Below are 15,224 nucleotides of genomic sequence, written 5' to 3'. Positions count from 1 at the left end.
TGCTTAAAGCATGAGCATTGCAGTCTCTCTAACTGTCCACTGAATCAGGCCGCATGCAGAAACAATTAACCGAAGATCTAATCTGATTCTAAAGAATACCTTAATCAAACCGTTATGAACCCTGAGAGCCTGAAGTGAGACAAGTATATTAAGATTTCCACCGGTCGACCATTGCGGTTTAGCATGCGAGGAGCTGTCCACCAAGTTATTGCCACCTGAGGCTCAAGCGATATCATATCCCTTGAGGCTGGAGGCTTGGGCCCTTCTAGAGTACGGCAGTCGCCGAAGACACGGGGAATCACATCCCCAGCTCCCGTACAAGAGAGATTGGCCATGACCAAAGAAACCAAACTCAGCCCCGTAAGAATCAGGACCGACAGAATGGATCGGTACTGCACTGTACATCAATAAGTCCCGGGTGGCTGGGACGGCAAGCAAGGGTATCTTGTTCCGAAAGACACATGACCATATCCATGCTATGTAAACCTGGCAGAGACGAACTGCCTAGGCGAACGGTAGAAGAACAAGGGTGAGAAGAAGACAGGCTGAAAAGAACGCCCAGTTACAGGAACCATTTTGTTTAGACTTTTCTTCTTTCGTAAAACATGGATTACATATATAACATGGGTAAGGATATATATAGCATGGATATGGGTTTGTTTGTAACGTGAGAAGAACATGAAGAGGAAGAAAAAAACAATGCCGAGATGAAGATCTGTCAACTTTGGCCATGTCCACTTCTGGGGATACTGTACACAGATACCGTAGCCTCGGTTCGACATGTCTCCATAGAAGCAGAAAAGAAGTTTTCTCTTCCTTCTTGCACGAGCCCCCTTCGCTACAGAAGTGTACTAGGAGAATATCGTGGTCTCAGCTCTTGGTGTTTACGCTTAGCGCTGCGACGTTGCAGCCTAGGTATCGATGTTACCAAGTTGCTGGGTTCGGTAGAGAGAAGCAAAAAAAAATTCTCATTCTTCAGTCTCGTTGTGAAACGCTTGTTTTTATTTTTGTTGCGTGTTGGTTTTGGTTTTGGAGAAGGTACTTCGGGACGGTATTCCGTTGAGGATGATACGCGCTGTAACGCAAGGCTGATTTGTTCTATAGCATATGCAAATACAGGTGTCTTGCATCATGTTTACCTGGCTAATACTATTGAACCTAAGATGTTGAAGTGGCTGTCTTAGTACCCAATGCGGTTGTAACGGAAGCATATGCCGAGTGATAGTTTTTGGGTAGACCATCCATCGCGATCATTAACTTAACCTTGTCTTTGGTTAGGACTAGTCTTTATCGTATTGTATCCCTAGTCTGTGTTTTGACTAAGTTTTTCTGCTTTCTGTTGCCCTTGACCTTTGAGGTTGAATGATACAGCCTCACCCTTTCCAAAGTCGCAGAAGAAACAAACCTAGCCAAACGCTTTGATGTATCCACTTGATTGATACCATCACCAAGCATGAGGTGCTATGAATATGGATACTGTGTATGTGTTAGGGACACACCCCTTATCCCCTGTCCCTATTCCTTCCTTGTCGATGTTCCATGTCCATGCAAGATTCCCGTCTCGCCTCTTTGATTAATTAATATGTACAGTACGTTCTTTCATTTTTCTTTCTTTCCTTCCTTTTTCCTTCCCGTATTTTTTCTTTCGTCTCACGCCCTCCCTCCCTTGTACCTTCCTTTCGCTTCTGCTTCTTCTTTCTGCACCTGCCTGTAGAAATGCCATTCTCCACCTCACCTTCCCAACGCGTCGGTCCCGGGAGCCAGGCTGCATTAGCCCGGTTTCACCATGACCAAGGCAGTAAAGGCTCATGTACAATCGGTACGTACAGGTACATGACGCAGACTTGGGATGAGAAAGGTTCTGTACCCCAGCCTAAAGCAGGAAGCTGTCAATGTCATCTTGCATTAGCCTATTTATCATTTTCAGGGGTTAGTCGACTTAAATTCTTTTTTAGCATCCTTTATTAGCTGAGTTGTTTAGTGAATAGCTCACTTATTATTCATGGCGCAGACTAAAAAAGAAAGAGAAAAAAAGAAGAAATAACGTCTTTTCTTGTCTTTGCTTCTGGTGTCGCTCTGGAAGGTTGCTTTCTTTTCTCAGTCATTCTTTCTTTTTTTACTGAGTGAATCTGTTTTATCATATGACGCCTCATGCATCCACTTTATGCAAGGTACTGTAATTAACCTTTTTGTCTCGTCTTGTTGGGCCGTAATTGTTTTGTTTATCATTCAATGGCTGTCGGCTTTGTTCTCTCCTTCATCATCATTGCTTCTTCTGAGTCAAACAGTATAATACCTGATTGTTTTCTCGGTTGAGATCTGATATGTTACTCTCCACTGTTTGTGTTCATATTCAAACGCAAACTTTTCTATTCTCGTCATCAGCCACTTCATGAACAAACTGTCGATCCAGTCCAATCAATCGAGACTCTTCTCTCGTGAGTTGCTTCTTTTGTTGTCTCGTTGCGACTCGTATCTGTACCCCGGCCACCGACGTCGGTTTTTTTTTTAGTTAGTTACCGAGACAAGACATCAATTGATTGTTCGACAAGTACTGCATGTGTTGTGAGACGGGTTCTCGCCTGTAAGGTACGGATACTGTACTTTGAACGAATCAGCCTCGGCTGGTCATCATCTGCGTCTGCTTCCGCTTGTGTCACCGAGCGCGAGTCTTGGTTGAACTTGTGATTTCTTACTGAATTTAGTGAGTGGCATGTTAAGCAGCCTCCATTAGCCCATATTTCAATCTGGACTTGTATCTCATCTCGTGATGCCTGCTCTGCCTTATCTCTTCAGATCTTGTCGTTGATGTATTCGTTTTCGTGTCTCCTCTGTCCAACCGACAGATATCACCTGAGACTTGACCACAAACATCTGCTCTACTCTTACGGTTATAAAACGGGCGACATTCAAACGCCTGCAGGGCACGGATCTCTATCACCAAAACTTAACCGCCATCCCACAACTCTTTCCCCCCTGATTATGACGAAATAATGTGGTCGTCTTCTCCCTCTGATTCTTGACTCTCTTGCTTTGACTTTTCAAGCGCCGGAATCAGCCATCCATAGCCCTCCCTCCCATTGTCATCATAGCTGAATCATTGCGTGTCAAGGCTCCCCCTAAAAGTCAATTAACGAGCTACCATTGCCCAAGCGCCGAAACCAAGGTCGGACCTTGTTTCGACAGAAAAAGTATGTATTTTTGGGTGGTAATTTTCAGAACCTTTTAGGCAACATTTTACTGACTCGTCTCTGCCGTAAATGTTAATGCTGGCCCCTTGTTGTCATAATCTCGCACGAGGCGCGTTTATGCTAAATTGCCCAAGGTAAGGAAGGTATTAACCCAACAACGATGCCTCAACCTTGTAGCACTTACAGTGACATCCAATCCATTAATTACATTTTAATTAACGTGTTATTACACACGTTTTACTCTCCTTCCCGATAGACCACATTGGTACAATTCTAGACTAGACTGTTTCTTCGTATTCAAGCCAGTCTCTCTACCTTAGAGTATTGGCCATTCATTCCCTAGTAAAGCTACCATCCCATTCTAAAACGTAGACATCCATCACATTCCAGCCCAAGTATACCTTACCATGCATGGATGGATACTTTGTACGCGCGCGTCACCCAAACCAATCTCTTTCTGTAATAAACACGTAGTTATTGTTCCCTTGGTAATACTAAGAAAAGTTATTGTCTGATGTTCCCAAAGTTCTGTGCGTACGTTACTTTACTGTGTATTTCAATGTGCATACGTATATCAGGTAGCAAACAAATGTTCCCCAAATCCTCGGGATCTTCTCCCCGGTTCGTCATCACCCGCTCGTCACACAAACTACGGCTTCGAGCATAGCAAACACTCTCTCAACCAAGTGATTTCCATCTTCTTCTCGCCTCGACGTTCCCTAACGAGGTAAACGCTGCGAGTATACGACAACTCCTCCAACTATTATCTTAAGCCCATACTCAAAATAGATTTCTTGCCATACATACACATTCATTCTCTTCACGTCACATGTTGCATCCAAAGCCAATGATAATTATTGAGTATTTCCATTATTTGTATTTCTCTCCTCGTAGTCTCCGTGCGCTGTGTAGCTGAATGTCTTTCGTCCTATAAAAAATACTATACAGTATAGAGGCTTCGAGGGGGGAAGCGCGTAGTAGGGGGTATCTTCTTCTATCAATCCTGAGTCCAGCCCAAGTGCTCTCAACACGGCCAGAGCATCGTATCGCTTTCCTCTTCCCCCTCCTCAATCCCCATCCAATAGTCTTTGCCTTGTCTTGTACACCAATACAGAAATAGTACATGGGAATACAGCAACATATCCCTCTGCTATTGGCCTTCCCGTGAGGGAGCCCAGACCAAACAGCTCTCCAATCCAGTAATAATAAAAAGTAACAATAGAAAAAAGAAACGAGAGAAGCTGGCCAGATGGAAAACTGTGTAAGCAAGGGGGGAACCAAAAGTAAACGGAGTAAACAAAAAGCAAAAAAGGCAAACAAAGTCCCCCAAGTCTATATGCAAAATGAACATCTTTTCCCATCCGGTCCCAGTTTTTGTGATCCTTATCCGAAACCCTCACATGAATTAAACTCCAAAATATGTCCTCGTGGCATTCAATCCTCTTGGCTCAGTCAGGTCCTCCTTGTCGCTGTTGTCTCTGCTCGGTTTCGGTCGTGCAATTCCTCTCCAAGTATGCTCGCCAACCCTTGTCGTGCTGCACTGCGCTGTGGAGGCGATCTGAGACATTCCCATCCCAACCAGATCTGCATTCCGACTCAGAACGCCCTGACGTGAGTGGGTGCTGTAGGTTCAGATTGGTTGTCGAGGGAGAGATTGTGGATACCGAAGACGACTCGAGGCATGAGCCGACAAGGACGCTGCTGTGAAGATGAAACCCTGAAGACAAGAAAATAAAACAAATCCCGTTTTTTGGTTCCCGTCTATGGTCAAACGCCGCGTTGCTGAGCCCAATATGATAAAACAAACTTCGCGTCGCCACGAATCAAGAAGTGTGAAAAATAAGAAAATCGACACTCATTCAAATCAATGAGTGCATTCGTTCCCAAGAAAAAAGACCTTCCCTTGAAATTTCCGCTTGCTGCTGGGAAGCAAGGGATGGCTCCGAGCCGTTGTGTATATGGTTTTCGACAGGAATGTGTATTAAAAAAGTGTATCCGGAGCGCATTAAGAGCCAGGAGTTGTTCGGCTCCTTGACTGCTGAAAGTGATTAAAATGGTGTCGTAATTAGAAAATCGCTGAAAGTCGAAGAGAAGACAGGCGGAAGAGTGAGAATTGCGCGTCTGTAACAGTACAGTCGCAGTGTCGTGTCATCGCCGGACAGGCCTAACCGCCAGCGTGGCCCGGCTTTGGCGTGGTCGTCAGTCGCATTAGGTTGGGATACAAGTAGAGTTTATCCAACAATCCAAGCGAGATGGCCTCTTATGAAGGTCTGGGGCGGGGCGGGGGCTTGGGGCAGCCGGTTGTGTCGTAGGCTCCTCGGCCCATGTTAGAGGGTGTTGATGATCCTTCAATCATGTTGTCTGTTGTTGCGAGAACTTGTAAATGAATGAGATGTTGTTGCTGTGTTGCTGGTCAGTCATGCTGTGGGGTGAAGGAGCTGCGTAATATATATGAAAGGCGGGAGGATATGGGAAGTGTATATATAGGACAGTGGAATGATGGAAGCAGATTGTTCTCGGTATCTCAAAGGAAGACCAAGACAGGCACCAGCGCGAGAACTTCAAGTGATTTTGGTAAGCGATTTTGACTTACAAGGAATACTCGTCGTGGTGCGACAGAGAGTACAAAGGGTATTGAGCGAATGTGAGCGCGGATTGGCTAAAAGATTGAAGCGACAGAGAAGCAGAAAGCCGAATGGTATTCAAGATGCGAGGGTCACCAATATAATTGGAGCGTGTTTCGGACAGGTAAAGGAGTGGTGGTGAGTGATGGTTGAGTTTGGCGAGAGACGTCGACACCGGAACGTTGGAATAGGCAACACGAGCGAGAGATGATGTCGCAGACGTATTGGTATTGTATTGTAGATGAACGAAGGGCGGACAGGTGCGTCTCTTGAGGAGTGAACGAGAGAAAAGGGGGCTCGTTCCGGGCGGATGTGAGAGAAAGTTATGCTTTTTGCGCAACAACCCAAATGAGGAACAAGATCCAATAAGGGGAAACCTTTTTTTTATTTGGGGTGACTCGAGCTTTGCTTTCCGTCAAGGGGATGGATGTATGGGTATGGGGATGGGGATGGACGGATCGTTGCCGTAATACGGTAGCGTAGCGTAGCTTTCTCAGCTCGTAGTTGAGTTCAGGCACAAGGCACGCTGCAGTGGCGCCGGTCGGATGGTCGAATGAGTGGGTCAGACAGACGGGGCCGATTATTACGAGGGTGTGGGTTTCCCTTTCTTTGCTGGTCCTGGGCCTGGGCTAGTTCGAGACTTAGACTTGCTTCCAAGAGGTGATGTGACCTGATGAATGAGGCAAGGCGAGATGAGGTTGCTGATGAGTGTCCAGTCGTCAAGTTAGGCTAGTTTTATAACTAGTCAAAGTCGTCGATATCGTTCGCTTAATTGTGAGTAAGTGTGTGTGTATGTGTAAGTGATTCACTCTCAGAGATGTATAAGAGGATCAAGCAGGAGGACACAAGTCTTGAGCAGGTGAGGTGGGCGGCTGAGAGGACTTAAAAGGGAGTTTGTTCCAAAGGGAGACGTGAAGTGAAGTTCTGAATGGAGGGAGGAAGTGGGAAGCAAGACGCTTTTGTACAGAGCACACCCATCGGAGGAAGAAGTAATAAGGAAAATCTCAATACCCATCCATGACAAGGCGAGGCTTGCAGCGTAAAGCCAGACCAGGCAAGGGGTGTCCTCAATGTGCCGTTCATTCAGTCAGTCAATCAGTCAATCAATCATTATTACCTTACCTGAGAATGAACCTCATCAAAATTGCTGTGAAATTTCCCTAGTGGCCCACGCTCCAGGGGCAGGGGGGGCGTACCAGAAGGGGGTGACAAAAAACTGTGAGCCACGTCCCCATCGTTCCAAAGCAAAAAAAGGAGAGAACAGAGCGATACCTGGCTGGACCATGTTTCATGGCTTTTCTTCCAGGGCCTATGCATGTCTCCACGAGGGATCCGTCCGTGGCTGATGAGGGTCAAAGAGAGGGCTCAGACTTCCAAAACTCAGGGCGCGCTTCTCTCAACCTTCTCTCGCTTGCTATCAGCATGGGTTCAACCAGTAGTCCTTCCGGCATCCAGGGCCATGACTCCCCAAGAAGCGCTGATCCGAACAGCACCCACCCATGTATTGGGCATACCATCTGTACCTTGCAGTACATTCACTTTGACAGCGACATTGACTCTCACTCTCGCCTCTCTGGGACACCCAGGCCACCGGGTCGCAGGGGTTGGAAGCCGCTGGGATCTGCTTTTTGCTGCAAGGCGTGCAATGTCTCCGGGTGGTTGGAAAGTCGTCGCAACTTAGCCATGACCTCTCAGACCGGTTTCTCACACCCCAACTCCAATGCACTCACCACACCCCCAGATCCTCTCGTTCATCCCTTGGTAGGCACCCACATCCTCTTCTTGCAGGAAACAGTGCTCTCCTTCTGTAACTGGGCACGTTAGAGCGTTAGCTCGTTGATTGTGACGTTGACAGCCCGTTAGAGTCCGCTTCAAATCTAGGGCACACAAAATGGGTGTGTGTAACCCATGTTTGTGCTTTATAGCTCCCAGTAAACCTTCTTCATCCAACGTCTTTTGCTAGGCAAGGCAGGTAGCCACGCGCACACTGCGATGGACGGGCAAGCCCTTCAAAGAATCGATGGTTTCCCGACGCCCCGTAGTGGACCCAAAAACTAGCCCTAATGCCCTGCGAGGACAATCCGTGTCGGTGGTAATTGGGAGGAGATGCGACCGGCGTCAAGCTCAGTGATCAACGTCAAAACGGTACTCAGGGCCGTATTGCTGCACTGTGTGATATAGTCTTGCTAAATCATGGGGTACCTTTTTAGTCAGGAACGAAGTTGTCGAATCGGCCTCCTCTTCCATGACATGGCCAGGGTCCTCCATTCTCTCGGTGCCCCCAGTACCCTTTCGTCGTAGCTCCAGACCCCAGCTTGATTGTTCCAGCAATTGCCATCCTGCCTGTTTGATTTCCCGTTGCAACCTGACGTTTGACTTGTTTCTTGTCCCTGCTTTCCATCTGATACAGTTAGACTCTGCGCCGTAGGGGCTCTGGAAAAAATCGCCATGGACACGGCGCAAGTTGAATTGGGCATCCTAATTCTTAACCTCCGTAATCCTTTCTAGGCCTCTGTTGCTTATAGAAGCTCCTCCGATGGGAAGACTTTACACTTGATAAAAGTTGATGCTGCTTAGAACGAGAAGTTCTTCACAGCTCACACGCTCGTTGTCTCATCTTGCTGGGACATAACCAAGCCCAAGCAATGTTGAGCGCAGCAGCATAATGCGTCAATAAGACCAAGTGGCACATATAGGAGCCTTTGTCGCACTTGTGCCATCCTTTGGGAGTGAATGATTTCTCGACTTGAAAGCCACGTATTGCAGTAGTACATAACTCCATCTCAGTATTGCAAACACGACTCGAGAAATGGAGTACTGTCGATGCTTGCTGATAAGTATCTTGTCAGATGGTGCCAGGGGCAGCTCAACTGGCTCTCTGATCACTTGCCGCTTCTTCGAATAATTCCAAGTTGTAAGACTTGAAATCCAAAGCTATAAATATATCATGCATGTTACGAGTGAATCCCATTACTGCATGTGAAACTACACTGAAGCCTTCTTGCCCTTCGTGTTTGTTTCCATGTGTTGGTATTGATTCTTGTGACAGCTGTCACTTGGCAAAATGAAGTGGTCCTTGCCTAAGGTACACGGAGACCTGATCTCGAACTATGCGCGATCCAAAATTAGTGACGGATTGATGGGCTCAGTCGTAGCCATGTGGTTCCGAGTTGGTGGGTTTCACACCGGCCGGCTAGCGAGCTTGGATTTGGTGGCCAGAGGACAAATCGTCATCAAGGTTATGCTCCTAGTTTAGTATCTGGCAAGTTTGGGTACCCAAGCTCTCGCAAGTTTCGTGCTCACGTGCGGGAAGCACATAGTAGTTGAGAAACAAACGAAGACGAGAACGGATATCTTTGGAGTAACCACCTTGTATCAGAACAGTATATTGTCCTGTAAGATGGAGGTTCCTCAGCCAAAGGATACTGCCGCTTCTCAAGCTCAAAATCATGCCACCCCGCTATGATGCCGAATACCAATCCCAAGGACGCGGAACCGCTGGGGCATCTCGGCTGACCAGTATCTTGGTTAAGCCTTGGGCCTTCTGCGGCAACAGCGAACGTTGCACAGTGGTGGTACGCGCATGTGGATTGGAGATGCTCTGGTGAGTAACGGGGATAGTATCTGTTGCCTCTGAACATCCCAGTCTTGTGTTTTTTTGCGAAATTATCAAGAAGAATTGAGCACCAAGGTATAAAACTGTTTCACATTCAACTGTTGCCAAATGAGACGTCGTAAAGTCTTTGAATCCTAGGAAACCCATGCGTCACGAGAAGCCCCATCCATGCGTACTTAATGCAACGGAAGTATTGCCGGGCTCGCCTAACACTGGGTCAACGTCCCTTAGGTTGGCAGGTTCATGTTGTGTGCCATATCACCATAATTCGCCGAGAAGCCATGTGAGTATCATGAGACTCATTATCAACAATCCACGATAGAGGCTACAAGTTTCACGACCGCCCATGAATAAGCACGAGCATTGCGAAGTGTCGTGTATTTTGTCGCAGCTTAATGTTAGTGAGCTTGCTTAAACATCTGCGACGACCTTCTAGAATATCGCAGCCACGATTCTTGCGGCGATTTGTTGAAGTCAAAGTGGGCCGATGGGGCTGCGTGGAAAGCTTCCAGAAGCCTGTCAAACAGCGGAACTTCACAGCAGAGGACTCTTTGCAAGATACTTTTCCACGGTGTCAGTAGCGACATGTTGTGATAGAACACTGTACGGGCGATTTGAGGCGTGTCATCTCTTGCAATGTCCTTCAGTAGGCTCCTTCTCGACCTAGCTCCACCTGCCGGGCAATTTTGGAAGCTTCCTGCTGTGAGGATGTTGGTGGATTGGGATGAACTGCCAACTCCCGTGCTGCAAGTTCAGGGGTATCGCTGCACACATCCGAATTAGCGTGGCCAGCTACACGTTGTGGCGGTTTGCGCATTACGGTAGCGCCGCATAGAAGCCCCAGAACCTCGGCGTTCCTGCATTAGCCAATTTCAAACGCCATTGACATTTGAAACAGGGGTTGTTTGCTGCTTGTTCCAGTCTTCATCAACCACTAAAAGCATCCCCATGGCGCATTACCATGGATGGACCTCTCAGATTGTACCAGTCGATCGGTTTAGATACTCTCAAGCCAACCACCACATGTAATTGTGGTGCTCGCACATCATGTGACCATTCCAGCCTGCCAATATCAGCTGAAATGATTCTGACCAACACTGGCAAGCCCTCCACTCACCATGTGGCAGTTAGTTAGCTTGGCTTCCGGCCATCTCAATGCCTTCCTCTTGGAATTTTTTCGAAGCCGTTAGATATCATGCGACGTGGGCAAGTCGCCTGTGTTGAAGTGAGCCCTTTTCCCGGGCCTTTTTTCGATCCGCCCTGTCCCTCAACGTGAAGATGGCCTTTGTTTTCGCAGCCTTATACCAGATTCGTCAAAGCAACCCTGGCTAAGGTGCTTGTATGCCACACCACTTTATAGAAATGATGATGGGACGAGACTACCACGCGTGTGTGGACATGACTATCATGGCTCACGATGAAGTCGTAATCGTATGCTCAGACCAACTTGATGCCACAAGGAATGGTGCTATCGATTCAACCCATCGTACTATCGCAACTGGCCTTGTCGAGCACGGCAGCTGCTTGTAGATCGGGCAGCCATGTCCAAGCCAGCGACATTCAGTTCCAGACTATTGCAGTTAGTCAAGGAGGTAATGTCACCAGTATCTCAGCTTGTTGCCGTTATAGTACGTACCGCCAGCGACAAAGATGAGATTAAGACCCTTCTTGGCAACATAGATGGTGGGGCATGATCAAAGTCCACCTATCGGATTCAAAGCATATTCGTTTTTGAAGAACGCGCTAAACTGGATGATCGCTTCTTGCCTTCCAGAAGCCTCAACGAACAGTGTTGCAGATCAGAATTGGGGTCTTACTTGGGAAGACACCCTGCCAAGAGCCTGTATCGAGCATGCTGACACGTCATATTTGGTTGCCGTTTTCTGGGTAAAGCTGTGGGTGTTTGCTTCCTTGATCAACCCTTTCACACCAACACCACGCAGTGCTACTCAAAGATAATCAACATTCTGCCGATGTGACCTGACTTCGTGGCTGCCCATTTCCAGCCTCTCTATTGTCAATTCAGACCTCTCTGCTTGATTGAATCGTGTTCGTGTCACCGGGGAACCGCTTCCGCAATCGTAGTGCGTCCGTGCCGGATCCGCCAGGTAATTTCAAAATTTTCGTCCCAAAAGTCCATGGTTCCTGGGACTGTTTGTGTGGGGACAAGAGAGGCCTCTCTTGACTAGACAAGGTAGGCAAGCTTCTGGAAGGACGATCTATGAAGCCAGCGAGGAGCGTTTGTTGTGGTGTAAGAGTCGTTCGAGCCGGGTATGCTCCCCGAACGATAGACCAAGCAAGCCACGAGTCAAGCTTCTGATGGGATGGATGCAATGATCCATCGCCTTCCGCCCGCCACGCTCCCGGATGATGATATTTATCGAGATGCTATCGTGCCTAACAGCATCATTGATTGGAAAGAGCCAGAGCCTCAATAAGCTGACTCGAACAGACTGACCCCTAACACTTCTACCATGGAAACTTCTCAGCCTGGGGAAGCATGTTGTGCGGCACGGCGTCTCCCGAACAACCGTCAGGCGGTTATTTCAGCCGCTTAAGCAAGTGGTGGTGTACCGGGTAAGTGCCCGTGGTAGTTAAGTGGTGCACACAGAGTCATAGAAGTATCTCAGAGAACAGATCCAAACTATTGCAAATAGTAGTCTTTTTCGGTCGGTTGAAAGAGGATAGCCTGGTGTTTTTGAGAAATTAGGAAGTCCCTACGGGTTGTCGTTCTTTGGAAGGTCCATTGGGCTTTCATTCTAACCATAATGGAAGGAAGGTGCTCTTCGGCCCTCCAAACATCGTGGTTTAGGGTAAATTCGATTTAACTCTATTGTTTTATACGGCTATCTCCTTTATGTTGAATATTCGCTTACTCGTTATGTTATCAACTTGTTTGATTTGAAGCTGTAATTCTTGTGAGGTGTGCTATTTGTTCCAAGTGTATGTTTACTGTCTATCTTGGGAGATTGTATGGTTCAAGAAGATGCGCTTACGGTTGTTATGCTAGCATAATGCATCTACCAAAGTGGTTGCTCGCGTAATAAGCTTACCTCAAACCAAATCATGATGTGCGATCCGGTATGCCTTATGCGAAGACGCAATTTTCTCAAGATAATCAGTCATTACACAGCAGCGATACAAAGAGTGCTGCATGGTGAGGGTAAAGGCATCAGCGTTGACGAAGAGCTTCTTAGATAGCGCAATACCTTGTGCCGTTGGGAAGACAGCTCAAGTCCACTGTATTCCTAGTATACAGGCCGCTATAACAGGGCCACACCGCTGAAGTTCAGGTACCCTCCTATCGGGTACTCATGGGCTCCAGATCAGGCAAGTAACCATCCCACAAGCCACAACTCCAGCCTCACCTCCACCCGCCATCGCTGACGCAGCTTGAACGTCCATCCACGCCGACACCGATATAGCTTCCAATTAATACAGGAATACTCCCAGCATTTCGAGTCGCACGGACAAACACCAACACCAACACTGAGCTGATAATACCGAATTACCAAGATGTCAATTATCCAGCAGCATACGAGCGCGACGCTCGGTGACGCCTGGCGCACTATCAACATCGACGCCTTGAACGAAGACTCCAGCGTCAATTTCGACACCTCAACTCTGCACCCCCCACAGCCCGAGATCGACGAGGCGGAAGTGCGACAGCTTTCTGGGCAGATCAGACAGCTTCTGAGAGGCGGTGATGCTGAGGGAGCTTTGAGGGGCAGCTTGGAGACGCCAGTATACAACGGAACGGATGCCGCCAAGGTACGTCAACAGAGAGTCGAGAGTCGGCAGCGTACAATAGCTCTATACACGTGGAATCTAACATAACGTGTCTCTTTAGGATGCTCACTTGCATACCATCATTGAGGTCCTTCAGTCGATTAAGGCAAGCGACATGTCCCCCTTGCTGAAAAGCATCTATGGAACTGAGGGCGGTTCTGAGTGCTTGGATGTCCTGATGAAGTATATGTACGTCCAATGATGGAACGGCAAATAAGTACACAAATCTAACGATGTAATAGCTACAAGGGAATGGCCACGGTTCACCCTGGAACAGCTTCGCGATCACCGAACAAGGTTACACCTCAATCGACAGGAGGTTTCAGCCAGATCGCCGGACGACCTGGCTCGAACGAGCCCGCAACAGCAGCCATGAGCGTGCTCCTGAGTTGGCACGAGAAGGTCGTTGAGGTCGCTGGTCTGGGATGTATCGGCCGAACAATGACCGACTGGCGAAAGGTTTAGGGGCCAGATACGTGTTCGCGATGATGAGCGGTCAAGAATACATAGAATCATGAACCCAATTCATAAGCCGCAGAGTAAAACCCCGTCCGCGGAACATAGCTCTGATGTTACATTATTTACATCATACAAATAATTTGTCGTCTGTTTTTACTCCAAGACGTCTTTCAAGTTTATGTCACCACTTCCCCTGGCCAGAGGTTGTGGTTGATTTTCACCCTCGCGCCATCCGATCATATATATGATTCGGAAAGTCGCGGGAATAGATCCATCTGGGTTACCGTGAAGTTCCTTGTAGATGGCATCACCTGCGAGGAGAACATCCCGGGAAATCGCACCCATCTCCCTTCCGAGGACAGCATTACCCTCGCCCATAGCCTGAAGATCCTGCATCAAAGCAAATGTGTCAGGGTAATCAACAATGATATCATCGATATCAACAGTCAACATCTTGAAGCCAGCTTTCTGAAGCAGACCACCTATATCCTTGACATCAGCCAAAGGAGAGACGCGAGGAGACATGCCACCTCGTCTTTCTGTCTCTGCCAGCTGTAGTGATGTTCTCAACTCGAAGAGTGTGTCTCCACCAAGCATGGCGCCGATGAAAGGAGAATCGGGTTTGAGAACATTGTTGATCTGAGTGAGAATACCGGGCAGATCATTGATCCAATGGAGACTTAGTGAGCTCATAACTAGGTCAAAAGAAGCAGGCTCGAAAGGAATCGTTTCTTCGTCATCCACAACAGTCCGTGTGATATTAAGCTTCTTGTTGAACTCATGATCAGCATCACGGTGAAGTAGTGAGTGAGATGAATCAGCAGCAACCAATTCGTCAATACGAGTTGCCAGTGGTGGCGACTCAGGTGTGTTGGGGTCAGGATCGGGATTTTCTTGGACCAAAGCTCGTGCGATATTGCATGAATTGGCGCCGAGATCTAACACTCGAGGAAATCTGCGTTTAATGTCCTAAGGATATGTAAGAAACGAGTATTGCTTCAATGACATGGTTACTCACTAGAAGTCTTTCTGATACTCGGATTGCAACCTCATCCTTGAGGTAATCAGCCTCTCGACTTTGTTCAGAGTTGACACCAGCTCGCTCCTTTTGTAGCCATTTTGTGTGGCGATTGAAAACTTGGAAACGAGGTGCTCCAGCAGCTTGAACAGCATAGAACCGTTGATTTGAGATGTGACGATAGAGATTGGCTGGCTGTGACAAAGTCCGTAGACTACAACGCATTGCCAATCGTGAAACTGCGCAAGATGACATTGCGAACTATATACAATCAAGCTATCTTTGAACTTGAAAGGAAATGTGAGGTTTGTTTATATAGAAAAACGATAACCCTAAAGTGTTGATGCAATTGAAGTCATGATGAATTTGATAGACTCTATGGAAGCTCTCTAATGACTGCAGTGTTAAAGTGAACAAAGCACGGACCATGTGCAGCAATGAGCGGTTAAACCCTTTCTGGCCGTTATTGCACCCGTAGGAGGCAGGAGACAGGAGGCTTCTCAGAGGCTAGAAGTTACTGGCTTGGG

The 15,224-nt window shown here is 47.6% G+C and overlaps 3 protein-coding genes across 3 annotated transcripts; 2 read left to right on the top strand and 1 right to left on the bottom strand.

Annotated features, from left to right (window-relative positions):
* Positions 1 to 8,972: 8,972 nt before the first annotated feature.
* On the top strand, positions 8,973 to 9,524 carry BKA55DRAFT_658698 (uncharacterized protein; the record flags this gene model as incomplete). The annotated part of the gene is made up of 3 exons (XM_046197528.1): positions 8,973 to 8,977; positions 9,013 to 9,134; positions 9,200 to 9,524. 3 exons carry the CDS (start codon positions 8,973 to 8,975, stop codon positions 9,421 to 9,423), a joined length of 351 nt encoding a protein of 116 aa, XP_046056469.1. The 3' UTR covers positions 9,424 to 9,524.
* Positions 9,525 to 12,489: 2,965 nt separating this feature from the next.
* Positions 12,490 to 13,810, top strand: BKA55DRAFT_549360 (actin-related protein 2/3 complex subunit 5). Its single transcript, XM_046191204.1, has 3 exons — positions 12,490 to 13,202; positions 13,282 to 13,409; positions 13,463 to 13,810. The coding sequence occupies exons 1-3, from the start codon at positions 12,948 to 12,950 to the stop codon at positions 13,683 to 13,685; spliced, it is 606 nt and encodes a 201-aa protein (XP_046056468.1). The 5' UTR covers positions 12,490 to 12,947; the 3' UTR covers positions 13,686 to 13,810.
* BKA55DRAFT_658696 (S-adenosyl-L-methionine-dependent methyltransferase) lies at positions 13,811 to 15,086 on the bottom strand. The gene is made up of 2 exons (XM_046197527.1): positions 14,698 to 15,086; positions 13,811 to 14,648 (listed from the first exon to the last, which is right to left on the bottom strand). The coding sequence occupies exons 1-2, from the start codon at positions 14,950 to 14,952 to the stop codon at positions 13,833 to 13,835; spliced, it is 1,071 nt and encodes a 356-aa protein (XP_046056467.1). The 5' UTR covers positions 14,953 to 15,086; the 3' UTR covers positions 13,811 to 13,832.
* Between the last annotated feature and the right edge of the window lie 138 nt (positions 15,087 to 15,224).

Source organism: Fusarium redolens, assembly GCF_020744475.1.
Source record: "Fusarium redolens strain MPI-CAGE-AT-0023 chromosome Unknown BKA55scaffold_1, whole genome shotgun sequence".
Lineage (NCBI taxonomy): Eukaryota > Fungi > Ascomycota > Sordariomycetes > Hypocreales > Nectriaceae > Fusarium > Fusarium redolens.
This window is presented reverse-complemented; position numbering and strand designations above follow the sequence as displayed.

Excerpts from the sequence above, each read along its gene's own strand:
- BKA55DRAFT_549360 (XM_046191204.1), top strand. The coding sequence starts at position 12,948 with ATGTCAATTATCCAGCAGCATACGAGCGCGACGCTCGGTGACGCCTGG. Across the intron at positions 13,203-13,281 it reads ACGGAACGGATGCCGCCAAG|GATGCTCACTTGCATACCAT; the intron begins GTACGTCAACAG and ends GTGTCTCTTTAG. Across the intron at positions 13,410-13,462 it reads GATGTCCTGATGAAGTATAT|CTACAAGGGAATGGCCACGG; the intron begins GTACGTCCAATG and ends ACGATGTAATAG.
- BKA55DRAFT_658696 (XM_046197527.1), bottom strand. The coding sequence starts at position 14,952 with ATGTCATCTTGCGCAGTTTCACGATTGGCAATGCGTTGTAGTCTACGG. Across the intron at positions 14,649-14,697 it reads GAGTATCAGAAAGACTTCTA|GACATTAAACGCAGATTTCC; the intron begins GTGAGTAACCAT and ends ACATATCCTTAG.